Source organism: Rhincodon typus, chromosome 38 (genome assembly GCF_021869965.1).
Source record: "Rhincodon typus isolate 14 chromosome 38, sRhiTyp1.1, whole genome shotgun sequence".
NCBI classification, from domain to species: Eukaryota; Metazoa; Chordata; class Chondrichthyes; order Orectolobiformes; family Rhincodontidae; genus Rhincodon; species Rhincodon typus.
In genome coordinates this window covers 1,426,925-1,454,250 of record NC_063369.1, presented here as the reverse complement: position 1 = coordinate 1,454,250, position 27,326 = coordinate 1,426,925, and the positions used below count along the sequence as shown (strand labels likewise).

Sequence of the window (27,326 nt, the reverse complement as noted above, 5' to 3'; positions counted from 1 at the left end):
TAGTGGTGAAAGCAGAGTCAATAGTAAATTTCATTGAACAAGTTTGAAATGTGGACATTTGCAAAACTACTGGGGCAAAGTGAGAGAGTGGGAGTTATTGGATTACCCAAAGAGCCAATACAGACATGATGGGCTGACTGGACTCCTGCTTGGCTCTGTGATTGTATGAAACATTCCTAACATTGTCTCAACTTTGCATTTCTGTCCAATGGGTCTGCTTGATAATGCAGCCATTCAGCAGTGTACCAAGTCTGGTCTTGTGGGCAGCAATTTCTTAGGGGCAGCCTGTCAGTGTGAATGGATGTCAGAGGCTCACTGCTGCAGTGCAGTTATCGCGAGGAGCTGGTACTACACGTGAGACTATAGCACAGCTCTTAATGCTGCTGCCATGATGATTGTGTCGTTGCTATAGCAATGTTTCTCATGTTAGTTTTGTCTCAGTCTACCTCATCAGCACAGTGAGATCCAGGTTGGATTTCAGCCTCAGAGGACAGACCAGTCCCATGTTCAAGTGCTACTATTCAATTGAAATAGTTTCTTCCCTTAACAGCTGCTTCACACTGTGCTGTTAGAGTCTGCAAAAACACCATTATAACCTGCATCAGTAATTCGGACAAATTACCTCAATATTGTGAAAGGGGCAGTGTTATTAGGACTAAAGGGGGAATGTACTCCTGATCCTGTACTGTACACAGGGCAGTATCATTGGCGGTAAGGGGGGAATATACCGATCCTGTCTGATGTTTTAACGAAGATCTGGAGCTTGGGTTGTGGTTAGAGTCATTGGTTGGTTTGCCGTTCTAGATGACATCTTCTTCAGTGCTGTCTATTCTCTGTTAAAGCGCTGTTGTTCTGTCCTGCTCTGAATTTATATGGTCTGGTCTGTCACAGTAGGCAGTCTTGTTTCCGGTTTTGTACCGTAATGGTATGTAGATGGGGTCTATTTCAACATGTTTGTTTATCACACTGGTGGTAGAAAACCAGGCCGCCAGTAATTCTTGTGCTTGTCCTACTACTTTAACATTGTCCCAGTTAAACTGATGTCCTTCTATGTCAGAGCGTATTGAAACGAGTGAGAGTTGGTCGTGCCATTTTGCTGCGAGTTGGTATTCATGTATCCTAGTGGTGAGTTTCCTACCCGTCTATCCCATGTAGTGTTTCTCACAGTTGCTGCATGGTATTTTGTGTATCACATTTGTCCTGCTCATTGTGGATATGGGGTCTTTCATCTTTGATGGTCTTTTTACATCTCCAAGACGAAAGACTCCATACCCAGCTCGGTGAACCAACCAACAACTCTGATCCTGTACTGTACATGGAGCAGTATTATCATAAAACATAGGAGCATGAGTAGTCCATTCATCCTATCAAGTCTGCTCTGCCATTCGAATGGATCGTGGTTAATCTGATACTCCTCATCTCCACTTTCTTGCCTTTTTCCCATTACCCTTTGATTCCCATACTGATTAAAAATGTCTTTTTTTTAAAATTTATTCATGGGATGTGGGCATCGTTGGCTGGCCAGCATTTATTATCCATTCTTAGTTGCCCTTGAGAAAGTGGTGGTGAGTGGCCTTCTTGAACCTTGGAGTCAATATCTCAGCCTTGAAGATACATAATTACATAGCCTCGTCAGCCCTGAATGGTAAAGAATGCACTAGCCTCTGAGAGAAGAAATTTCTCCTAATCTCTGTCTTAAATAGGAGACCCCTTACTTTGAGATTATTCCCTCTGGCCCAAGACCATCCCACAAAAGGGAAAATTATCTTTCTGCATCTCCCCTGCCAAGCTCCCCAAGAATCTTGTAAGTTTCAGTAAGATCGCCTCTCATTCTTCTAAATTCCAATGCTCACAGGCCCAACCTACTCAGCCTCTCCTCAAAGGAAAATTCTTCCATTCCTATGCTCGACTTTCTTTGGACTGTATCAAATGCCAGTATACCTTTCCTTAGATAAGGGGACCACATTCACAGTTTTCCAGCTGTTGTCTTGCAATAGCCTTGTATTGTTCTAGAAAACCTCCCTTTTTTTGAAATTCCATTCTCTTTGAAATAAAAGCCATGTCCGATTTGCCTTCCCTTTTACCTACTGACCTAGGTGCTATCTTTTTGTGATTGATGCACAAGGACTTCCAAATCCCTCTGTTTTCTGCAGTCTCTCTCCATTTCAATAATATTCAGCTCTTCTATTCTTCCTGTCATAGTACAAAACCTCACACTTTTCCACATTATATTCTGTCTTCTCTCAGGGGTAAAGGGGGAATGTATTCCTGATCTGTACTGTACACAGGGCAGTGATATCGGGGGTAAACAGAAATATGCTGTGCAGTATGCCCTTTAGGCCCATGTCCTAACACATACAGAGAAGGCTGAATTAGCCTCATCTGATTCTGAATTAAGGTAGATTGCACCTCCATGTTTAAACTATTCCAAATGTAAACTCCCAAATTCACATTTATGGTCATCATCTGGGACCAAAGATACAGGAACAAAATCAGGCCATTCGATCATGGCTGATATGTTTCTCAACCACATTCTCTTGCCTTCTCCTTGTAACCCTTGACTCCCTTACCAATCTAACTCAGTCTTAAATATGCTGAATGACTTGGCCTCCACAGCCCTCTGCTGCAATGAGTTCTGCAGATTTACCACCTTCTAGCTGAAGAAATTCCTCCTCATCTCAATCATAGAGTCATACAGCACAGAAACAGACCCGTCAGTCCAACTCACCCGCACTGACCAAGTTTCCCAAACTGAACTAATCCCACTTGCCTGCGTTTGGCATGTATCCCTCTAAATCTTTTCTATTCATGTACCTGTCCAAATATCTTCTAAATGTTGTAACTGTACCTGCATCCACCACTTCCTCTGGCAGTTCATTCCACATATGAACCACCCTCTGTGTGAAAAAGTTGCCCCTCAGGCCCCTTTTTAAATCTTTCTCCTCTCACCTTAAAAAATGCCCTCTCATTTTGAACTCCCCTACCCTAGGGAGAAGATCTTGGCTATTTACCCTATCCATGCCCCTCATAATTTTATAAACCTCTATAAGGTCACCCTTCAACCTCTTATACTCTAGTGAAAAAAGTTACAGTCTATCCACCCTCTCCTTATAACTCAAACCCTCCATTCCTGGGTCATCCCTTCATTCTGAGGCTGTGCCGTTGGGACTGATGACTGATCATGGCTGATCATAAAGCTCAGTACCCTAATCCCACCCTCCCCTTTTATCCCTTTAGCCACAAGAGTTACATCAACTTACTTCTTGGAAACATAATGTTTTGGCCTCAGCTGCTTTCTGTGGTTGTGAATTCCACAGGCTCACCACTCTCTGTGTGAAGAAATGTCTTCTGAACTCAGTCCTAAATGGTTTACCACTTATCTGTAAACAATGGTGCCTGGTTCTGGACTCTCCCGCCATTTGGGATCATCCTTCCTGCATCCAACCTGTCTAGGGTTCGATTAGAATTTTATAGGTTTCTACAAGATCCCCTCTCATTCTTCTAAACTCCAGTGAATACAATCCTAACTGATTCAATCTCTCCTCATACATCAGTCCTGCCATCCCAGGAATCAATTTGGTAAACCTTTACTCCCTCTTTAACAAGAACATCCTTACTCAGACAAGAAGACCAAAACTGCTCACAGTACTCCAGGAGTGGCCTCACCAATGGTCTGTATAATGGCAAGACATCCTAGTTCCCATCCAGAGTCAGAGCACATCAGCTCACACCTCGTCAAATAAAGGGACCACTAAGGACTAAGAGAAATCCTAGACTTATTCTCCATTCACCCCTGCGCTCCCTCAGTCAATACATCACCTGCCTGGAAATAACTCTTCACGCAATAAACATCCTTCACAGATATACCAGCTTTCCAAATACGCGCTGTTACCAGATAGCGCATTCAGTACCACTCCACGAACAGACTTTGTCTGTTGACTGGGCGACATACTGTGCCCAAACTACACTGTGTGACAGACAGACTGTGCCCACTCTGTAAGCTGTGTGACAGAGCCACCCAGTATCTTCCAGTGCATACTTGTTATTTATATGAATATTTAAATGACTGTCAGTACCCACACTGTGCGCCACACGACAGACAGACAGTGCCCACACTGTGCGCCATGCGACGGACAGACAGTGCCCACACTGTGCGCCATGCGACAGACAGACAGTGCCCACACTGTGCGCCATGCGACAGACAGACAGTGCCCACACTGTGCACCACGCGACAGACAGTGCCCACACTGTGCACCACGTGACAGACAGTGCCCACACTGTGCGCCATGCGACAGACGGACCGTGCCCACACTGTGCACCACGCGACAGACAGACCGTGCCCACGCTGTGCGACGGACGGACAGTGCCCACACTGTGCGCCACGCGACAGACGGACCGTGCCCACACTGTGCGCCACGCGACAGACGGACCGTGCCCACACTGTGCGCTGTGCGACGGATGGACAGTGCCCACACTGTGTGCTGTGACACTGAAGGAACAGCGAAATATTTCCAAGTCAGAATAATGAGTGACGCGGAGGGGAACTAGCAATGATGGTGTTCCCATGTCAGATGGGGAAAGACTGTGGTGAGATTTGATTGAAGTTTTAAAAATCATGAGGGGTCTGGGCAGAGTGAACAAGAAGAAACTGTTCCCACAAGTGAAATGATCAAGAACAAGATGGCAGAGCTTTAAAATGACTTGCAAAAGAAGCAAACATGAGGTGAGAAAGAACGTTTTCACACAGTGAGTTGTTGGCATCTAGAATGCACTGCCTGGAAATGTGGTGGAGGCAGGTTCAGTTGAGACATTGAAGAGGCAATTGCATGAGTATTTAAATAGAGACAATATCCTTGGTCACAGAGAAAAGGCTGGTGATTGGCTCTGAGTCAGAATGCTCAGACAACCAGGGCTGACCTGACGGGCTGAATGGTCTAGTTTACACTGCAACAACTCTGTGATTCTGTAATTGGTCACCACATTCATAGGAATGTTGATAGCAGTGGGCAGCCAGTGCTATTTGCTCAGAATGCTTCCTGGTGAATCCTGTGTTTCATTAGGTACAAGCAGCCTGGTGAACAACAGGCAAAAATTGGGATCCACATTTCCATGTAGCTTCAAGTCTAGTCTCAATTTCAGCAAATCTGAAAGTGAGGGTTTAAATTTTTGGCAAAGATCTGTAGCCTGGGTTGTGGGTGAAGTTGTTGACTTGCTCGCCGAGCTGGCTGGTTTTTGTTCAGATGTTTTGTCACCATGCTAGGTGACATCATCAGTGGAGCCCCCAATGAAGTGATGTTATTCTACTCTGCTTGGAATTTATACTGTCCGGTCCGTTATGGTGAGTACTGTCATTTCTGGTTTTGATCTGTATGGGTTTGTATATGGGGTCCAATTCTATACGTTTTTTGATTGCATTACAGGTGGAGAACATGCCTCTAGGAATTCTCATGCATGTCTATGTTTGGCTACTATGGTTATCTTGTCCAGTTAAACTGATGGCCTTCATTGTCTGAATGTACCGATATTAAGGAGAGTACATTCGTGCCGTTTTGCTACTAGCTGATGTTCATGTATTCTGATGGCTAATTTCCTTCCTGGCGTTGTTGGAGGACACAGTATGACCTAACACACTGGCCACACTGCCCTGCACCAAGAACATATCGGAACTTACAACAAGACTCCTAAGACCACTAGGAATCATGGTGACCCACAAGCCCACATCCACTCTACGACAAACACTCACAAGGATTAAAGACCCCATTCCCACAACATGCAGAACCAATGTGGTTTACAAAATACCATGCAACGACTGCCACAAACATTGCATCGGACAAACAGGAAGGAAACTAGCCATCAGAATAAATGAACATCAGCTAGCAGCAAAACGGCACAACAAACTCTCCTTAATATCAGTACATTCAGACAATGAGGGCCATCAGTTTAACTGGACAAGATAACCATAGTAGCCAAACATAGACATGCATGAGAATTCCTACAGGCATGTTCTCCACCTGTAATGCAATCAAAAAAACGTATAGAATTGGACCCCATATTTAAACCCATACAGATCAAAACCGGAAATGACAGTACTCACCATAACGGACCGGACAGTATAAATTCCAAGCAGAGTAGAATAACATCGCTTCATCGGAGGCTCCACTGATGATGTTACCTAGCATGGTGACGAAACATCTGAATAGAAACAAGGCAGCTCAGCGAACACGTCAACAACCTGAAAGTGAGGGTGTTTGAGCAGTGAGTGTTTTCAGACACTGGGTGAATTGCCAGTCTTATCCTCCACCTGAACTGTCTTTGATTTGAGCTCTGGAAATCAGTCTTCAGCATCTTTGACTACACGCAGACACTGTCTTGAGATCAAAATTGCCCAAAGTAAGCTTACAGGCCAAACTGTCTCTTTTCCCACTGTTCAGGAGTTACATGAAGCTATGGGCCAGTAATCAGTACTGATTCTCTTGTCGATTCCTTCAGCAAAGGAAGTTGGAAGACAGGTTAACACATTCAGAACAGGGATAGAACTAGGTCCAAAAATTCTTTTGGTGAAATAAAGAAGATAAAAGATATCCGAGCTGACACTGCACTGAGTTGGAATACTGAGGGAGCACCCCTGTGTTGAAGGGTCAGTGCTGAGGGTGTGCCGCACTGTCGGAGGGACAGCGCTGAGATGTGTGACGGAAATCGAAGGCCCAATGCTAAGTTCCCAGTGGAGCTTTGTAGACACACCAGCTCCATTCGAAGAAGAGCAGTTGTTTTTTATCTCAATGGTCTTGGTGTAAATATTTCTTTCTCATTGAACAGTATATCATGATTGTATCACTCTTATTAATTTGGCTAGAGTCTTATCACACATCACAACAGTAACTTCAAAGGTACTCTGGATACCTTGAGAGTGAAAAAGGCAATATGAATGTAAGCCTTTCTTTCAAGACAAATAAAATCAACGTACTTTTCAGAAAGATAAAATTTTTATTCCAGACGTGACAAGGAAAGTGAGAAGTGGGGATTTAGAGACTGGAAACTTCATGAAAGTTCCCTGCTGAATTCAAACTCGTGAAATGTACTCAGTTAAACCATTCACATCCTGTGTGCTTATGTGTCTCTGTGCCCTATAGACACCAGATTCATTGCATCTTTGGATTACTAGCCATTTCATAACTGTCAGCACCATCTATGAGTTGCACTGCAGCAACTCAACAAGGCTTCTCACACAGCACCTTGCAAATCTAGAAGGACAAGGGCAGCAGATACATGGGAACACTACGCCCCACAAGTTCCCTTCCAAGTCATTCACCATCCTGATTTGGAAATATATCTCTGTTCCTTCAGTGTTATTGCGTCAAAATCCTAAACTCGCTCCCTAACAGCTTTGTGCGTGTCCCGGCACCACACGAACTGCAATGGTTCAAGAACGAACATATCAACACATTCTCCAGGGAAATAAAGGATGGGTAATAAACACTGATCTAGCCAATGATGCCCACATGCCCAGAATAGATAAAGAAACAGAGAATCTCCTGCCACCCCACTGAGACAGAAAAATAAGTGCCATTAATGTTATCACTGTCTGCCTGGAACCAGCAGTCTGCTTCCACTTTGCCTATTGACACATAGACAGTACCTCTGACATCGACACTTCGTACCCGAGGAACGTACAGCTAAACGTGCTCACTGTCTCTCTGACCAGCGCCCTCCTGTCCCCTCACTGCTGGATGGAGGTAAGTGGGGCAATCGAGTGGGGCAGTGAGAAAATCGTAATCCCAGGATCTGAGTGGAATTGATTTGAATTGGTATGAATCATTTGCAAAAACACATTTTCTTGATGCTGTGCTTGTTAAAATACTTTGCATCATTTGATGTTTTGGGTGGTCATATTCTTTGAAGCAGGAAGCTAATGGCAGCGTCTCTGATATCGGTCACTGTGACAGGCCGGGTGGTAAGGGCAATCCCTGTAGTTGTGGTGGCAGCAAACACTGCCTCAAAACGTTCTAGTGTTTGATATTGGGGGTGCCTGGGGCTTAAAGAGGTTCTGAGCTGTCTGGGGTTATATTCACACCTCTCTCTCGGTCTCTGTAACAGTTCAAGAGGATGCTGAATCGTGAACTGACTCACCTCTCCGAAATGAGCCGCTCAGGGAACCAAGTCTCTGAGTACATATCCAGTACCTTCCTCGGTAAGTGAGAAAACAGCCCAGAGAAAGACCCCATTGAGAGGGGCAACCAGGGAGACAGGGGGACAGGGAGGGACCACCCCAGGGAGACACACAGAAAGATAACACCTCAGGGAGATGAAAAGACAACGGCAGTGTGGGGGGCGTGGTGGTGGAGAGAGAGAGCAAGGGGGAGATGAGCTTAGGAAGAGAAACTCAGATAGGAATGAGAGAATGAGGGCCAGGGACAGAGAGTGTTAGAAATAGACAGAAACGGATGTAGTTTCCTAAAAAGCAGATTTGTTACAGTTTTCAGTTTGCTCAAGGGATGGCTGGACAAGAGCAGATTCTGACCCTATTCTATGTTTCTCTATCTGTATGTTTTCATGGGGCACCTGTTAATGTCTTTGATTGCATCAATATATTTGTTTGTCTATATTTTTGTGTGACCTTGTATATCTGTGTCTGAGTATTTATAGCTTCCCCTGTATGTTTGTGACTGTATTTATGTGGGTGCCCTTGTATTTGGGTATTTGTGCGCATGTAGATTGCCTCTCTTCATTCTTTCTGCCAGAATGTATCACATCATAAATCTCAGCACTGAATTTTATCTCCCATGTGCCACTTTCTTTCAGACAAGCAGAATGAAGTAGAGATCCCACCTCCCACACAGAAAGAACGAGACAAGAAGAAGAAACAGCCCATGTGTCAGATCAGTGGGGTGAAGAAACTTACCCACAGCTCAAGCCTCAACCTCAGTAACTCGAGCATCCCCAGGTTTGGAGTAAAGACTCATCAGGAAGAAGCACTAACCAAGGTAACATTGGGCTGTTGGTCCCCAGAGCACAAATACCAGCCAACAAGGAGCCAGCTTGCATGCAGCCTAGTCTGCCAAGTGCTCCAGGTTTGATGTGCAAATTCTGTGAAAACCCCAGGGAATTGTCAAGCTGACTCTGTGGTAGCACTTTATGGAGCAGAAGCTTCCAACTTCCGCTTCTCTCTACAACCACACCCCCACCCCCTGCCTGTTCTTTTAGCTGATCTCAACCAGGGCACAAGTGCAGCTGACCTCAGTTCCCCAGATTAAAGCATTGTTCAATGACTTCTCCTTCAAATATATGGGCGTGAGAAGATACCACGGGAGCATAGGGTTGAACACATGCCCAAATGTCCAGTCACTTCTGGAGGATGAGCATTCACACTGTTCAGAACCATTGAACTGTACTGCTGGTGAGGAAACTGTACCCCAGGGAGAGTCAGCACCTTCAGGAGGGGGTAAACTGTACCCCGGGGAGAGTCAGTGCCTTCGGGAGTGGGGGTAGTGTACCCCGGGGAGAGTCAGTACCTTCAGGCGGGGGGAAACTGTACCCCAGGGAGAGTCAGCACCTTCAGGAAGGGGAACTGTATCCTGGGGAGAGTCAGTACCTTCAGGAAGGGGGGTGGGGAAACTGTACCCCAGGGAGAGTCAGTACCTTCAGAAGGAGGAAACTGTACCCCGGGGAGAGTCAGTACCTTCAGGAGGGGTGGGAACTGTACCCCGGGGAGAGGCAGTACCGACAGGGAGGGGGAGCCGGACCCAAGGGGGAGGAGAGAGCATCGGGGGGGGGGGGTTAACTGTACCCCAGGGAGAGTCTGCTCCTTGAGGAGGAATAAAGGCTCAAAAGGTTAAGAATACCATTAAATGTCTTGAAAGAATCAACAATGGTGTTCCAACATGCCTGTCATTTCATGCAATGTTTCTAAAGATGTCCTGTCCTTCTAGGAATTGGATGATTTGAACATATGGGGCCTTAATATTTTCCGAGTTTCCGAGTTCTCGAACAACAGGCCGCTCAGCTGCATCATGTATGCTATATTCCAGGTAGGAGTTGAACTTACCTAACAGACTGAGTCAGGTCATCCCCTCTGTACAGGGCTACCAAAAGCCACAGGCTTTGGTTCGTTGAAAAGTTTACATGTATGTACACATTCTTACTATTTGCAAAGAACAGGGCCCTGCACATCAGTGTATGCAGCTTCTAGCACATCCAGTGTTCCTGGTGCCGCCTTCATAGCATCACCTATGTCAGAGTCCTGATTTACCAACTAGTCTGCACCTTCTTTTTGTGCAGTATAAATTATTGCTCCCTTTTAGATTTGGTATTCTTGCAATTCTGTACTGATGAGCAAAAGACAAAACCATATCTCTCTTGCAATATGCAAGACCAGCAATTATTTGAATCACAGTTTATTCAGGGTAATGGTCACTCACAATGTTTATTTCAGGAGAGAGACTTGATGAAGACCTTCAGGATTCCAGTTGACACTTTCCTCACATACATAATGACACTGGAGGATCATTACCATGCTGATGTTGCATACCACAACAGCTTGCATGCAGCTGATGTCACTCAGTCCACACACGTACTGCTGTCTACCCCGGCCCTTGACGTGAGTACATTTCACCCTCAGTTTTGTTCAGTGTATTGCTTTGAGGGTAGTTGGGAAACAACACATTAGATACTAGTTCCAGGGAAGGTGTAATTCTTGCTACAACCCACCTGCAGCCTGTAAACCTCGGCTTCAGGTCAGACCATCATTCAGACTGTTTGCTGACTTTGCTCAGTTGAGACCCATTGACTGAGGAGGGAGTTTCTCTTTTTGTTTGGGCTCCAGTTTGATTGCGGCTGGATGATATAGGAACATGTTCACCACCGTTCTCTGACTTCACCTTTTATTTCAGGCCGTCTTTACCGATCTAGAGACACTTGCTGCATTGTTTGCTGCTGCGATTCATGATGTGGATCACCCAGGAGTTTCCAATCAGTTCCTCATCAACACCAGTGAGTATCAAACCCAGTTTGAATACATACATTCTTCTTCATTCTTGAAATGTAGCCATCACTGACCAAGCTGACAGTTATAGTCCATCCTGACACTCCCTGAGAATGTCCAAAAATGGCCATCTCTTTAAACCAATCATGGTTTGTTGTAAATGAATCGCTCACTAGGCCTTTTCAGAGGGCATGGTGTAAAACTGAAACAGATTGTGTTCAGAACAGTGAGCTTCCTTCTCTAAAGGACATTAATGCACCATGTTGTGTCTGTGTTACAATATAATAGCTTTATGCAGATCACAGTTATCAATACCAGCTTTTGACTTCCATATCTTTTTAACTGAATTAAACTTTTCAGGCTGTGTGGTTTAAACTCAGAATCTCTGGACTGATGACCCAGATCTCTGGATTACTAATCCAGTAACATGATAGCCTTTACTTGCTTTTGGAGTGGAGGCTGATCTCCAGCAGACTGTTTACACCATTTGGTTTTTATTTATTTATGGAGCTGAGAGCTGGCACAATGAGTACCTTGGTTTGAAACAGTTATTCCATTCTCTCAGCAAGGCCCGACTATTGTTGGAGATGACAGGGACTGATAGGAACCAGATTTATTGCACACGAATCATTGTAGTGACCTCCTCATGCGTCAGACAGGAGAGTGAAAGCTAGTTATTCAATTGTTGGCTGTCACACAACCCATTTAGGAAACTGTGTTGATTTTCAAGCCCCATTATTCTCATGGTCCTCACAAAAGTTGAAGATTTAATCAAGTTGCTCAAAATCCCCAAATTTCCTGCCTGCTGCCTGACAAACACCAGTTAATAGAATACATCAAACAGGTTTCTGTAGCTGAACAAGAAACTACTGTTCGTTACTAATAAATCAGTTCTAACCACAGGGAAATAAAATAAAGTTTCCAACTTCTAACTGTGTAACTTAAACTTTACCCCTTCTTAAACCCCTATACAGGCATGCAGACAGACAAAGACAAACACAAACAGATGTTATTTGTGGAGAAATAAATATTACTAAAATACTTCAAGACAGTTCAATAGCACTTGTCCATGGATTCAATGAGGTGTCCCTTTTGCTTCCAAGACCTTCTGATCTCTAATCACCTTCTTTCCAAGTCCTTTCAGTTCTTTACTTCAGCGACAGGGCAGGTTTTTTTTAAACAAAGCTGTACTTTGTTCATAAATTACATTCAAGTACAAAGGTCCATGAAGACTTTTTGTAGAAATTAGAGTGAAATTTCTAATTCCACATTCGAGCTTCAATCCATTTACAACAAAACGGCATTTTCTAATCATGAAATGAAATCCTGGAATTGTCTCCCTAAGGGCATTGTGAGTCAACCTACAGCAGGAGGACTGCAGTGGTTCAAGAAGGCAGTTCACCACCACCTTCTCAAGGGCAACTAGGGACAGACAATAAATGCTGGCTCAGCCAGTGATGCTCACTCTCCACAAATGAAAAAACAATTACCCCCATAGCCTTAATGAGAATGTATCTTGAAACTTAACAGACCCTTGTTGTGTTCTGGCAGAAAGACCTCAAATGGTAGGTAGTCTTTCCCCACTGCACCTTGGTGGTAGCTGGCCTAAGCTTTAGTGTGTCCCTAAGTACGTAGTCCTGGACCTTGGAATGTGCCAGTCTGCAACACTTAGTCGAGGTCAGCTCTTTACACAGGAAGACCAACAAGTTTCAGGCAGACCAAAGAGCATCTTTCACCGAGTTGATGGTCCTCCAGGCGCAGTCCATGTTTGTCTCGATGTGCATCCCGGGGAACAGACCATAGAGCACAGAGTCCGGGATCATGGAGCTGCAGGGGACATACCTTGACAAAATCCATTCCATCTCTCTCCAGACCATTTTTGAAAAAGCACATTCCGGAAGAAATTTCTTGCCCTCCGCATCCACTTTGAGGACAGCATGCAATGGCAGAGAGAGTTGGGCTTAGATGAAGGATGTGACAAAACCTTTCTCGCTACCACCCAATTACATCTTGGTGTTTGTTGGAAAGTTCTGGGAATGGGGCATTCTGAGCAGTTGTCATATGATTGTTCAGTCTCTCAGTCACTGGTTAAGAGGCAGCATTTTATGGGGAATGGTGAGAGAGAAAAGCTAGCTCTCTTCCGATTTGTTATTAATGTCTGGCAAGAGGAGAGTGAATGGTGCCTTTTTAACAGCCTGGAGGCTTCCTGTCTCTGTAGTATCCATACATACACAGGCTGCCTACCTGCCAGGAGCCAATCACAGAGCTGTTCAGCTGAGCATTCCTAACCCAAGCAACTGGTCCTGATTGAGAAACTGATCAACAGGCGATCCCTTGGTGAAACTGCCCTGAACACCCACCCACCCACCCACCCATGGTGCTGATGGTTCTGGCAATCTCCCCTGACTGCTTACCCAAGGCAGTAAATACAGTTAACAATAAGCTCCAGTAACTGGTTTTAAAACTGCAACATCTCCTTCCAGTTTCCTTGGTTTGAAGCAGTATCATTTTCCATATGGGACCACAAATCAAAAATAAAGAAAAATATAAACAAGTGGTCTTTACAGCAGCTTCATAGCTAAATTTGTCACCTAGTATCCAGCGACAGCAGCAGTCCTGCTGGATTCACTAACCTGCCATACTCCAGGTTGTGGCCTATTGTAAAACCCACAATGATCACAAACCCAGCACTACATGGGGTGGGGGGAGGGGTTGTCAACTCAAGGCTCCTTGGCGACAGTATTCAATGTCATATGGATCATTGAGAGGCAGTAAAGGACATCAGCCCAGCTCTTAATGTTGGTCAAGCTTCTCCAGGGCTGTAGCATTCTGCAAGGTTTCGAGCCTCTCTGGACTGGGTGCTGTCTGTTTCTGACAGATTCTGTGTGAGATTTAGGATCTCTGCCCTTGGGCTGATGTTGCCCAACACACTGACCATCTTGTTACTGTCTCCTAGATTCTGAGCTAGCACTAATGTACAATGATGAGTCTGTCCTGGAGAACCATCACCTCGCTGTGGGCTTCAAACTCCTCCAGGAGGAAAACTGCGACATCTTCCAGAATCTCCCCAAACGACAGCGGCAGAGTCTGCGGAAGATGGTCATTGATATGGTGAGTACGCCTCTGCTTCCCGTTTTCCTTCCTTGGTTCATGGGCAGCAGAGTCAGGGTCAGACTTCAGAGCCTATAATGATGACCAACGCTCTCAATGTTGTGGAAGTCTGACTGCGTCCGCTGAAGCCAATTATCTGGTCATTATCACATGCTATTTGTGCACAAAGTGGCTGCCACTTCTGTCTATATTCCAACAGCAGGTACACTAAGTACCTGCTTGGCTGGAGAGTGCACTGTGGAAATTAATCTCTCTGTCTCATCTATTCTCTTGTGGTTCTATCCACAGGTTCTAGCAACAGACATGTCCAAACACATGAGTCTCCTAGCAGACCTGAAAACTATGGTGGAGACAAAGAAAGTGACCAGCTCAGGAGTCCTCCTGCTTGACAACTACACTGATAGGATCCAGGTACTGAATATGTTTGAGGACATTGGCCCTTGTTGGGAAGTATAGATAGTGTGCCCCGGGTCAGGGAGTGCACCCTGCGTGCTCCTGTCACACATGCTGCATATTTCTAAAAGGAATAGGAACCAGGACTCCCTGATAACCAGAATTGAGCTGCCACGACTTGCCCTAAATGTGGTTTCCGTGGTTACTCAGAGTTGGTATGTTTGTGTTGCTAGGTGATGAGGAATATGGTTCACTGTGCTGACCTGAGTAACCCTACCAAACCGCTGGAGTTGTACCGACAATGGACAGATCGTATCCTGGAGGAGTTTTTTCGACAGGGAGACAAGGAACGAGAGCGAGGGATGGAGATTAGCCCAATGTGTGACAAACATACAGCCTCAGTGGAAAAGACACAGGTATTTACCAATACAAGGGAGAGGATAACCTTGCTCAGGATGCAGTTATGACTGAACATTTCATTTAGCCTCAACACTCCTGGGTTATTGGAGGCTCCTGTTCTCCTCCTTCCTTTATCAAGCAGTATTTGAGTATAAGCACGGGCTGTAGTGCACTTTACAGTCTAATATCAAGCTGGCTCTGTGTCAGTCTGATTGCAAATGATCCCTGATCCAGGTTTCCTATCTTGAGAGGACGACAATATGGGACAGACAGGGGGACCTGCTCCTCCCAGGAGTCTTGGACCTGAATAACTATGTCCAAAGCAAGGAGAGCACAGAGAGGGCAAGGTAATGGGGTAGAGGCTCAGGAAGGTAAGTGATGGGGGGAATGGAATAAGGTTTATTGTTTCTAATGCCATTCTCTGTGTTTTATAGGTAGGATTCATTGACTACATAGTGCACCCACTGTGGGAGACATGGGGTGACCTTGTGCACCCTGATGCCCAGGATATCCTGGACACGCTGGAGGACAACAGGTACTGGTATCAGAGTATGATCCCACAGAGCCCCTCGCCACCACTGGACGATCCAAGCCAGGGTGAAGAGGTTTGCATTGACAAGTTTCAGTTCGAACTGACACTGGAGGAAGAAGATGAATCTGATCGATCAGACAAGGAGAGAAACAGCACAGGAGAGGAGGAGACAAGCTGCCACAGCTCAGAAGAGACTATGTCATGCATAGCTAAGGCACAGGAAGACAGCAGCACCAAGGAGGGACAGTTAGGCACCACAGCTGAGGACACATCTTCTGTAGAGTCATAAAAGAGGGAGAATAGCTCTTGTGCGAAACAGATGAAATTTGTCTATTTTTGGAGACATACATATCAACTGTGATTGGAATCCAGGTCTGTGGGTGGATTCCAACATCAGAGTGCCCGAAAACTGAGCAAACTCAGTATGGAAAGGGGGCAGGAGGTCAAAGCCATTCTTTGTTTGGTTTGAACCTTTTAATGGGGTGAGAGGAAGTCACTTTGAAATAGTGTGTACCTCAATCTCCCCCTCCAATTGCAGTGAAAGAAACAGTAACAACCCGGGCAAACGAGAGACTTTCAACAAGAACCAAGTGGACCCACCTAAGCTCCCTCTCCTCCACATTGTTTCCATGACAAGGAGTCTGTTTCTCTGAGTGTGACAGGGTCTGGGAACTGCGTGCCTTTTCTGGAATTATCTACAAACTGTGTCTTTGTAGTTAAGTCAAGCAATGATTTGTTTTATTTTTAATGTTATATTTTACGTACTGTTTCTTATAAGTTATTCCGCAAGGTTCTAGAAAGAGCCAGATCAATGGAACATAAGCCGGTGGATATGATGTGAAACCGGTTTCAAACACTAAACTCTGCTCCTCAATTTTTGAAGTCTTCCTCTAATGTTCTTTTGCACAATATGGCAATATCTTTGGGACTTTTTAAAATAATTTATGTTGTAGAGATTCTGTGGTGCGCACAAGTAGCTGCGCTGGCTAAGAATGGGAATGTTTCCTCAGTTTGAGGTTTACTGTTCCCATGTGCCAGGAGGGCACTGCACTTTCATGTCTGTGAATGGCTTTGAGAGGACCAAGGTGAGGTTTGGTCCCAGCTTAAAGCTAGGACCGCCTTAAATGTGTCTCCTGTCTTCTTTATTCTTGTCCTCTTTCAGAGGCTCTGAATCCCACTGAAATCAGTCTTCACCGTATTTCCAGCACCTGCCAATCCATTCCTCGTAGATTTTGGAGGAAATGTGACCGTGGGAAAATTACAGCCAAATCCAGTAGAGTCTTCATCTGATACACGTACACAGATATGCGTACGCATGCACACACATTCACTCACTCTCACATTCACCCACCTACGTACACACACTCACTGACTCTCTCACACACACACATACACACACACACACACTGATTACTGTTGAGGTGCAAAGTAAATCCTGAATTCCGAATGATTATTTCGCTGTCCCAAAATCATGAGGGGATTCCAATGGGATTCTATTCTAAACCACAATTTTCATTTATTTGTTTCTTCAATTATCCCCAAGATTGCTTTAAAGGCAGGACATGAAACTGTGCTCTCCTGGTTTGCTGTACAAGGTCAGTATAAGTTTGATTTTTTTGCCTTAAACTCAGTTTGCGCTCATAAGAGAACTCTCTACCGCCCGCTCTCAATCCCGGAGATGAGATTGGTGTGATGCCATAGGGATTCCCTCCTGTGCCAAGAGCCAAGCTATTGGAGTCTGCCAGAATTGCCAATACACAGCTGTTCCCTCCACTGTAAATGCTGCATTCAATCAAGATACAGTTCATGGAAATTGATGTTGTCTTGAGTTCCAGAACCAACACAAACAGCATGACATAGCACACACTCTCCCCATAACAATCACTTTGAATCATACAGTACTCAACCCATCCAGCCTGTGCTGTCTCTTTGAAAGAGCTATCCAATTGGTCCCACTCACCTGCTCTTTGCCCTTAGTTTTTCAAAAATTTACCTAATTCCCTTTTGAAGTTATTTTAAAATCTGCACCCACTGCCTTGTTGGCTAGCACATTCCAGATCAGAATAACTCACTGTGTGTAAAAACAAAGTCTTATCTCCACTCGTTCTTTTGTGTTTAATCTGTGCCCTAGTGTCTCATGCCCACTGGAAACAGATTCCTGCTAATTTCCTCGACCAAAACCTCTCATTACAATAGTGCTCAAAGTCAGGTCAGCTAAGGGTTAAACAGCTTCCTTTGTGCATTCACATAACATCACCCTTAATCTTTAGAGCACTGATGTCATATATGATCTGCGAGTTGGAATAGCTCTGTCACTCCAAAGCCTATTATTAAAGCATTAAATCCTGCAACAAACTCAGACTTATCCACAAAGGAATTGTCATCATGAAGTTCCAAATAATTGGGACAGCTCATGCAAACTGACTGTCCCCTCCTCAGCTAAACAGGCAAGCACCAGAAACACCAGCTGGGGATACTGTGGCCATTCTGAACAGTCTTCACCAACCAGCCAGGATCAGGCACAGGTCTGTAGTTCTTGTACAGTTTTCTTTTTTAGTTTTTATTGTTCATGATTTTATTTTTTTGGTTCTGGTTTGTACATAATGTAATGTTTGTAAATGATTCTCTAAAGCAGTTATGATATGGAGACTGAAGGATAGCACTGAGGAGAAGAAATGGTAAATCCTTTGTATTATAATGTGATATGCTGTAATGCCCTTGGAAACTGTCACCTATACTCAGCCAGTGTTGTTCTTCAAGTAAGGGGCTGGGCAAAAAATAACTATTTTAAATGTGTCTGCATCAAATACTCACTCATACATTTACCGTGATGGAGGATTGGTAACAAATAAGAGATTGAATCAGGCAAAAACAGACCAGACTCAAGTCTAAATTATGCCTCTGAATGTGAGATATTATTAACAAATCTAGAAGGCAGCAGCAATGCAAAATACAACCATCTTTCCCTGTGCAGATATCCCATTAAACTGATTTTCAGCTTCACCTCATCTTGTCTATTCCTGCACTTGTGAGCAAAATACTCACAATCACCCCTCACCCATTCCCTACTTGCTGAATCCCCTTCACACACCTTCCACTGTGCCTACCCTCCTTCATTCATCTCCTCTTGTCCAACACTTGCCTTTGCTCATCACCAGCTCATCATTCCCCTCTCACCCATTCCCATCTTCCTCTTCCTATTCCTTTATCCACACCCTTGCCCATTTCCCATATACTCGTTTGCACCTCTCACCCATTCGTAGACTCTGAGCTATTCTAAACTTGATTGGTCACATTGTTTTTTCTCTGAATCGTGTGTCGAGAATTTAAGAATATTGGAAACTGCAAACAAGAAACTTAACTTCTTGTTGGACCTGTGCAGTAATGTACTCACACCAATCTCAGCATATCCCAGCACAGTAGTAAACAGGATGGTGGAGTCTCCAATGTTTCTGAAATGCAACATCCTATGGGTGTATTTAGCTCAGCTAGTCCCAATCAGACAGCCTGTGGTGAGGGTGAGGTGTATAACAGTGTATGGACCCGAACCTGTTTGGCTCTCATACTATTGTTCAAATGGAGAAACAGCTGACTCCAGCAAAACTCCGATTCACTGCATCAGGTCTGTGCCTCTGCACTGGGTCTAAGCTCACTGCAACAGCAGTAAATTCAGTCCCAGAATTTGTGAAACTTCACACAATTGTCACAGAGTAACAAAAGAATCTTCCAGAAAAAATCTGGGCAAGATAAAGGTTATGGGTCAGCAGCAGTCAATGTTGGACTAAGCTGAACATTTCTCTGTCTGATTTTCAGTCCAAGGTGCCCACAGAATGCAGGATTCTCTAGAATGGTTTCATAAAGGAAACTGAGCACTTTCAACTTTCCATATTCATCAAATGGATCTCTTGTAAATTGTAGCAGTACATCTTACAGAAACATGTTTGAAAAACTATTAAAAATCACTTGAAATTACTGATTGTAACATTTGTATATTTGCGTGATATGCTGACGTCCAAACTTATATCTCAATGTGGCTGAGGCTCAGGTCCCTCTCTATCTGTCAGTGTTAAAAAAAGTTTCCATCAATAAAATAACACCCCATTAAATGTCCAAACACAAGCCCTCCCAATATGTACACTGTGGAATGTGTCATTTACTGATTTTTAGAATCACGCTTATTGAAGACCTAAGGAATTTCAGTTAACAAGAGAACCACAAGGAAACATCAACAAATAAAAAGCACAAAAAGAGGTCCATAAAGGTTTGTTGTAATTATTGTCTTTCATGGACTTGCTGGTGTTTACAACACAGGAGATTATTCACCCCATCTAGTCTCTGCCAGCTTTTTAGCAGTACAATCTAGATGTTACAGTTCACGGGGGTAGTGCACTGGAAATCAAAACCCTCTATTCCCAGTGTCATCACAAAAATTAAATTTCATTAAAAACATACAGAATTCCCTAACTTACCTGTCTTTTAGATTCAGGTTGACAGAAAGCATGAACCAGGTTTCTGTATTTAAATTATAACTCTAATTATAGGTAAACAATTATGAACCACTGATGCACAACTCCACTAGTTAAAGTTCTAACATCTCATAAAACTCCCCTTTATGCACACATACTTGCATAAAAAATGGGTGTTAAAAGCAGAAGGAAAGAGTAGGAAGGCAGTTCAATGTTCCAAGTCCACACTTTGCTGAGATGATCATTTTGGCTTGTCAGGACTGTATGCTCCTCTCTTCCTTCTCTAATTACTTTCCCTTGTTTGCAGGTGCTACAGGATTTACTTATAAAGAATCTGACTTATTGGTTAAAAACAACAATTTGCAGTAGATGATTAGGGGAAATAAACTGGCTTTTTCACTGCAGAGAGAATGTCTGCTCCTTCCATTTTGGAGGCCTGAAGGCTTCTGATTATAGGTATTTCCTAATCAACCTGTTCAGAGATGCTTTTACACACCTCTGAAGTTGGTGGGACTTGACCGGAGGCCTTTTGGCTCAGGGGTAAGGGCAAGACTATTGTACCACAAGAGCCCTTTAGGCTGTTAGCCGTACTGTTCACACTCACAAACTGTTTAGGTAGCTGGGAGCTAATCACATAGTTGTTGGCAAGTAGAAAACCTCAGTGATTGATCCACAGACCAATCAACAATTAGTTGCTGACCAATTCTCCAATCATATACACCCTGGGCTCCAGCTCATTTATCGTAACCTCCCCCACTGTTCAAGCAGCCATGTAAACAATAATCACAATGAGTGTCAGGTGACACATCTAAAAGGTGCAGTAAACCTTTTAACGTACTTAGTTTTGAAAACAAACCATTTTCCCATTTTGGTCCAGCATCATAAAATACAGAAATATGAAAAGGTCTTTACACAGAACAAATACTGTCTCCACTGTATTAATCCCAAACTACTCCCATTGCTCTCTATTCTCCCTGTTGCCCCATACTAATTGCAAAAAAATCCCATTATCCTGCTCTCTTCCCATACCCCTGTATTCATCCTGCAGTGTCCATTCTGCTTGTTAATTCTGAATTGGCAAGAAGAAGAAACACTTCAGAAATCACAAAAGTTTTCTTAAAGCTCTGGTGGAGAGTACAGTTGCTTTTCTGTGTTCAACCAATTATTTAACAGTTTCTCTCAGTGATCCAACCCACTTCCAGTAAGTTTAGAGTGATGCAATGAAAACAATCTGCCTCTCAATTTCAGCAAAACTAAAGAACTGATCAGCGACTTCAGAAAGAAAGGAGGAGAACACACCACCACCTATATCAACGGAAATGAGGTTGAGAGAGTGCAGAGTATCGAGTTCCTCAGAGTAACAATAAACAACAACCTGTCCTGGACTTCCCACGTAGATGCGACGGTTAAGAAGGCACAACAACGCCCCTTCTTCCTCAGGCAGCTTAGGAAATTTGGCATGTCCATAAGGTCCCTCACCAACTTCTACAGATGCACCATTGAAAGCATACTGCCTGGGTGCATATGGCCTGATATGGCAACTGCTCTGCCCAGGACCGAAAGAAACTGCAGAAGGTGGTGTGCACAGCCCAGACCATCACAGAAGCCAACGTTCCATCCATGGACTCCACTTACACGGCTCACTGCCATGGAAAGGCAGCCAACATCATCAAAGACCCATCGTACCCCGGTAATGACCTCGTACAACCTCTTCCATCAGGCAGAAGGTACAGAAGCCTGCACACACGCACCAGCAGGTTCGGGAACAGCTTCTTTCTGCCGTTATCAGACTGATGAATGGACTCTAGCCTCAAATAATGTAACCTGTAAGCCTCTAAGTCTTTTTGATTCGTACATCCTTTGCTTGCTTTGATCTGCCTGTATCGCTCATAAACAAAGCTTTTCACTGTATTTCGGTTGTACGTGACAATGAAAGTAAATTTGGAGCATGAACAGTACCAGCAGGAACCACTGGGTGGTAGCAGAGGTCCACCTCAGAAACTCCAAAACCAAAGGATTGTCCCAAAAATCTTCCAAACCTTAAACTCTCATCAAGTATACCTTATGATATATGTCATTTGGCTGATTTTCAAAATGATTCTTGTCTTTAAGACATAAGGAATTTGTGTCATTATGGAAAGCATGAGAAACTACAATTTTTCAAGAAGCCTAAAAAATGTTCAGCATCCACATTTGAGCAGGTCCTATTATAAATATGGACATCAAATTAAATCATGAGAACAGAATGTGAAGTGTGTGCTTGGAATGTTCAAGATACTAATGCAAAGCTAGAGTTTTGTTTCCGACAAAGAACTGTGCAGATTAGGTGGATTGGCCATGGGAAATGAGGGTTTACAGGCATAGGGTGGGGGATGGGTTTAGTTGTGATGTTATTTGGAGGGGTGGCATGGACTCAATGGGCTGAATGGCCTGCTTCAGGGTTATGGTATGGGAATGGAGGGTCTTGTGTGGAGGAAGTTGGAGCTAACACTTGGTGCAATGCCTGAACATTCCCGAATTTATGAGCCTGACATGTTGCAGTATTTACAGAAGGCAACTTTAATTGACAGAGATTTGAATACCATTCTAAAAGGGCAGTGATTAAATATCTTTTTACTGTCTATTGTCCTCATCCAGCTATCTTGTTCTGCTAAATATGGTTCTTATCCAGTCACAAAATGAGATTTTACTCCGTCATACCACAAATGTCACAAAAACAGCCAGAGGGTGATAAGGAACGGAGGCACTATATGCTCGCTTGCTGCACAAAGGGTAATGCTACTTACGTTGTAACCCCTTCATACCTTCCCAACCAATCAGAGCAGCTGTTCAGAAATTCACTTCAGATGACCAGGCAACTCTATACATGGAAACCTGGTGAATAGGATAATTAACTGCACCTTAGAGGGCCCTGCCTTTCAGGAGAGGAGAGGACACTACCTAACAGATGTCGATGGGATGTTTAGCAATCTCACCTCATACACTGGACTGGAGTTTACAGGGAGGCATGATCCCACTAACCCTGGCTTAAAAGGTTAGGGTGGGGAGATCCTAGCCATGACTGTGGCAGTTCCCTTACAGCAATGTAACATTGGGAGAAGTGTTAGCTGTCATTAGCCACAGAAGCACAAGTTGGCCCCTTAAGTCTGCTCTGCCATTCAATAAGATCACAACTGACCTGAACTTTATTAATATGCCAACCACCATTTAGTTAAACTGGATACCGTGTGTGTGTGTGTGTGTGTGTGTGTGTGTGTGGGCAGGGTGGGTGGGTGGGTGGGAGGGAAACGTCCAATCTCATGTTATTTCAAGCAAGAAGGGTACCATTTTTCCCTCAGCCAACATCACTAAATCAGATTCTTTCACAAGTTAGTTAGGTACATTTTTTTGATCTTGCTGTGTCGGTGCACATAACAATAGTGTCTACATTTCAAGGGCAGTGCATCAACAAAACTGTTTGGATTGAAAGATTTTTGTTCCAAAGACTGGGAACTACCATGATAAAAACTGCTTGACAACAATGTTTTGGTTGGCTCCTGACCAGGTGACCATGGTTTGTGCGAGGTGAGTGCAGAGAACATCATGTTTGCAAAGCACAAGCATCAAACATACCTCTCACTATGTCTCTTCCCTGTGTGGAGGTACCAAAATGTCTCCAGTAATAGCTAGCTGTCTTCCATTGGCCTTGAACATTCCCTGATGAAAGACGAGTAAAACACCTTTAAAGACTCTGAAAGGGCAAATTCTCAACTAGTAGATGAAAGAGCATGTTTGGTGTCCAAACAACCTTGTGTCAACAGCAAAGAGCTAAAGGAATTGGAAGAAATTGGAACACACAATTCAGCAAATCCTGTGGACCAGACTAGTGCTACTGAACTGTGTTTTGTGTTATCGTTTTGTTTTCCACCCTTTATATCAATGTCTTGTCCATTTTCATGAGTCAGTATGTTTGCGAAGGAGATATTTAAAACAGGAATAGAGTTTAAGTTGTAGAGTTATAAGTTAGCAATTCATATTTCCGAGTTGCCACTGGTTAAAGATAATTTGTTCATAAGCTATTTTCTTGTTAAGTACAAAAACCTGATGAATGTTCTTTTCAACGGACTTTGTCAGTCAGGCAAATTGGGGACTTTGGATAATTTTACTAATTTTTTATGATTCACTTGTGGGACGTGGGATTTGATGCTGGCCAGCATTTATTCCCCATCCCTAGTTGCTCTTAAGAAAGTGATAGTAATCTGCTTTCTTGAACTGCTGCAGTCCATGTGCTATACGTTGACCCACAATGCCCTAAGGGAGGGAATTGCAGGATTTTGACCCAGCAACAGTAAAGGAACAGTGATATATTTCCAAGTCAGATGGTGAGTGGCTTGGTGGGAAACTTGCAGCTGGTGGTGTTCCCTTGTATCCGGTCATGGGTTTGGAAGGCAATGTCTAAGGATCTTTGGTGAATTTCTGCAGTGCATCTTATATATAAGTATGCACTGCTGCTACTGAGTGTCGGTGGTGGAGGGAGTGGATGCTTGTGGATGTGGTGCCAATTGAGCGGGCTGCTTTGTCCTGGATGGTGTCAAGCTTCTTGAATGTTGTTGGAGCTGCATCCATCCAGGCAAATGGGGAGTATTCCAACATATTCCTGACTTGTGCTTTGTAGATGCTAGACAGGCTTTGAGGTGTCAGGAGATGAGTTACTCACTGCAGTATTCCCAGCTTCTGAGCTGCTCTTGTAGCCACTGTGATTATGTGGTGAATTCAGTTGCGTTTCTGGTCCATAGTAACCCCAAGGATATTGTTAGTGGGAGATTCAGTGATGGTAACACCATTGAATGTCAAGAATGATGGTTAGATTGTCTCTTATTGGTGATGGTTATTGTCTGGTATTTTTGTGGCGCAAAAGTTACTTAAAGCTTTTCACATTTGTAACTACTCTGAGAATACCGAGGCTTGATTTCCAGTGCACTACCCCTGTGAGTTGTAACAACAGGACATACCTGGGCAATTTTCTTACATTGCTGGGTAGATGCCAGTTTTGTAGCTATACTGGAACAGCTTGACTAGGCACTTAGTTGTTCTGGACAGCACACCTTCAGGACTGTGACTGGGAGCCATCACCTTTGCAACATCCAATATCTTCAGCTGTTTCTTGATACAACGTGGAGTGAATCGAATTGGCTGAAGACTGGCCTCTATGATGTTGGGCACCACTGGGGGAGGCCAAGATGGATTATCCACTTGGTACTTCTGGTAAAAGATTATGATGAATGTTTCAGCCTTTTGCACTGATGCATGGGGCTCCCCCATCATTCAGAATGAACACGTTTGTGAAGCCTCCTCCAGTGAGTTGTTTAATTGTTCACCATAATTCACAGCTGGATGTGGCAGGACTGCAGAGCTTAGATCTAATATGTTGGTCCTCTCATCGTGATATTACAACGCATGGTGCTGGGCACAACAGGGCGGGTCTAACAGCAGCTCAAAGAAGTATACACATAATGTCCTGAGATATGAAATCTATTTCTTTTTCCACGCATGCAGCTTGACCTTGACCTACTGAATAGTTCATCTTTTTTGTTTTCCTCTCTTGATATTGTCACTGGTTATCAGTCTAATATCTTCAACCTGCCTTGGGTGTACATATAGAAAAAAGGCTTTCTTCACAACTTATTGCTCTAACCGGTATTCACACTGTGTTAGTTTAGTCTGATACTCTGCTCAAAAAACTCACAAGACAAGGAATAACTTTTATTGTTCCTCCAATATACAGTTTTCCTTTCAGTATGTGTCCTATATGTCTGCAGTAAGCACCTCTCTCTCACACACACACATTCCTGATTTTCTCTCCATCTGTTGTACTTTCCTTCATTCTTTCTCTTCCATTCCTTCTCTCAGGCTGCCAGCCCCTCTTTGGCTCCATACGCAGTTCCTCTTTATCTAACCTGTGTTTCGCTCTGAACTTTTACCTCTGTCTAATTCTCTGTCTTTCACTATCCATCTCTTTTATTAGAACATAGAATGTAGCACTGTACAGCACAGTACAGGCCCTTTGGCCCACGATGTTGTGCCGAACCTTTACTCTAAACCTAAGGTCTATCTAACCTCCAGCCCTACCTTATACTATCATCCATATGCCTATCTAATAGCCGCTTAAATGCCCCTATGAGGCCGACTCCACTACCCTCTCGGGCAATGCATTCTACGCCCCCACCACTCTCTGAGTAAAGAACCTACCTCTGACGTCTCCCCCATATCTACTCCACTCACTTTAAAACTATGCCTCCTCGTAATAGCTACCTCCACCCTAGGAAAAAGTCTCTGGCTGTCCACTCTATCTATACCTCTGATCATTTTGTACACCTCTATCAAGTCATCTCTCATCCTTTGTCGTTCTAAAGAGAAAAGCCCTAGCTCTCTCAACCGTTCCTCTTAAGACCTTCCCTCCATTCCAGGCAACATCCTGGTAAATCTCCTCTGCACCTTTTCCAACGCTTCCACATCTTTCCTGTAATGAGTTGACCAGGACTGGAGACAATACTCCAGATGTGGCCAGACCAGGCTTTTGTATAGCTGGAGCATAACTTCATGGCTCTTGAACTCAATCCCTCTATTAATGAAAGCTAACACACAATACGCCTTCTTAACAACTCTATCCACCTGGGTGGCAGCTTTCAGGGAACTGTGGACATGAACCCCAAGATCCCTCTGCTCCTCCACACTGCCAAGAATCTTTCTGTTAACCTTGTATTCTGCTTTCAAATTTGTCCTTCCAAAATGAATCACTTCACACTTTTCAGGGTTAAACTCCATCTGCCACTTCTCAGCCCAGCTCTGCATCCTATCAATGTCCCTTTTGTAACCTAGAACAGCCCTCCGCACTATCCACAATTCGACCCACCTTCGTATCATCCGCGAACTTGCTAATCCACCCTTCCACTCCTACATCCAAGTCATTTACAAAAATCACAAATGGAAGAGGACCCAGAACAGATCCTTGTGGTACACCACTCGTAACTGAGCACCATGTTGAATATTTTCCGTCCACTACCACCCTTTGTCTTCTAAGATTTTATTGCTTCTTCTATTCCTGTTTCTTTCACAGTGAACCTCTGAGATTGCATGGTCCATTGAAAATATGGGATACACAATGAATCTAAAGTCAGTGTCCTTTATGCAAGCAATCTTGTGAAACCTGAACCCAGGGCAGAGTCAGCAGGCCGCAGTGACTGTGCTGATGCTGAACATGAGCAAAATGGAAATTGATCCAGAGAACTCAGTGCTTGATGCCATTGCTGCACCTTGGAGCATTTCTGGCAGAGGTTCTGGATAGTACAAACGTTTCAGAGAGTTTCTTGTGGATATACTGGCTGTTCAGACTAACGCCGACGCAAACGTACCAGAATTCAAGTTCACAGATAGCAGGAACTGCAGATGCTGGAGAATCTGAGATAAC

The 27,326-nt window shown here is 44.0% G+C and overlaps 2 protein-coding genes across 2 annotated transcripts in view; both read left to right on the top strand.

The window, feature by feature from the left end:
- The first annotated feature begins 4,192 nt into the window (after positions 1 to 4,192).
- On the top strand, positions 4,193 to 19,385 carry LOC109924802 (cAMP-specific 3',5'-cyclic phosphodiesterase 4B-like). Its single transcript, XM_020524790.2, has 11 exons — positions 4,193 to 4,442; positions 7,630 to 7,733; positions 8,095 to 8,188; positions 8,800 to 8,981; positions 9,927 to 10,025; positions 10,430 to 10,594; positions 10,887 to 10,986; positions 13,935 to 14,089; positions 14,378 to 14,500; positions 14,716 to 14,898; positions 15,316 to 19,385. Exons 1-11 carry the CDS (start codon positions 4,193 to 4,195, stop codon positions 15,700 to 15,702), a joined length of 1,842 nt encoding a protein of 613 aa, XP_020380379.2. The 3' UTR covers positions 15,703 to 19,385.
- Positions 19,386 to 21,076: 1,691 nt separating this feature from the next.
- LOC109924803 (relaxin-3) overlaps positions 21,077 to 27,326 on the top strand; it is a 14,243-nt gene continuing 7,993 nt past the window's right edge. The window contains exon 1 of the mRNA XM_048617928.1: positions 21,077 to 21,705. Within this exon, the coding sequence (XP_048473885.1) occupies positions 21,339 to 21,705 (367 nt within the window). The 5' untranslated portion in view covers positions 21,077 to 21,338. The remainder of the gene's footprint in view (positions 21,706 to 27,326) is intronic.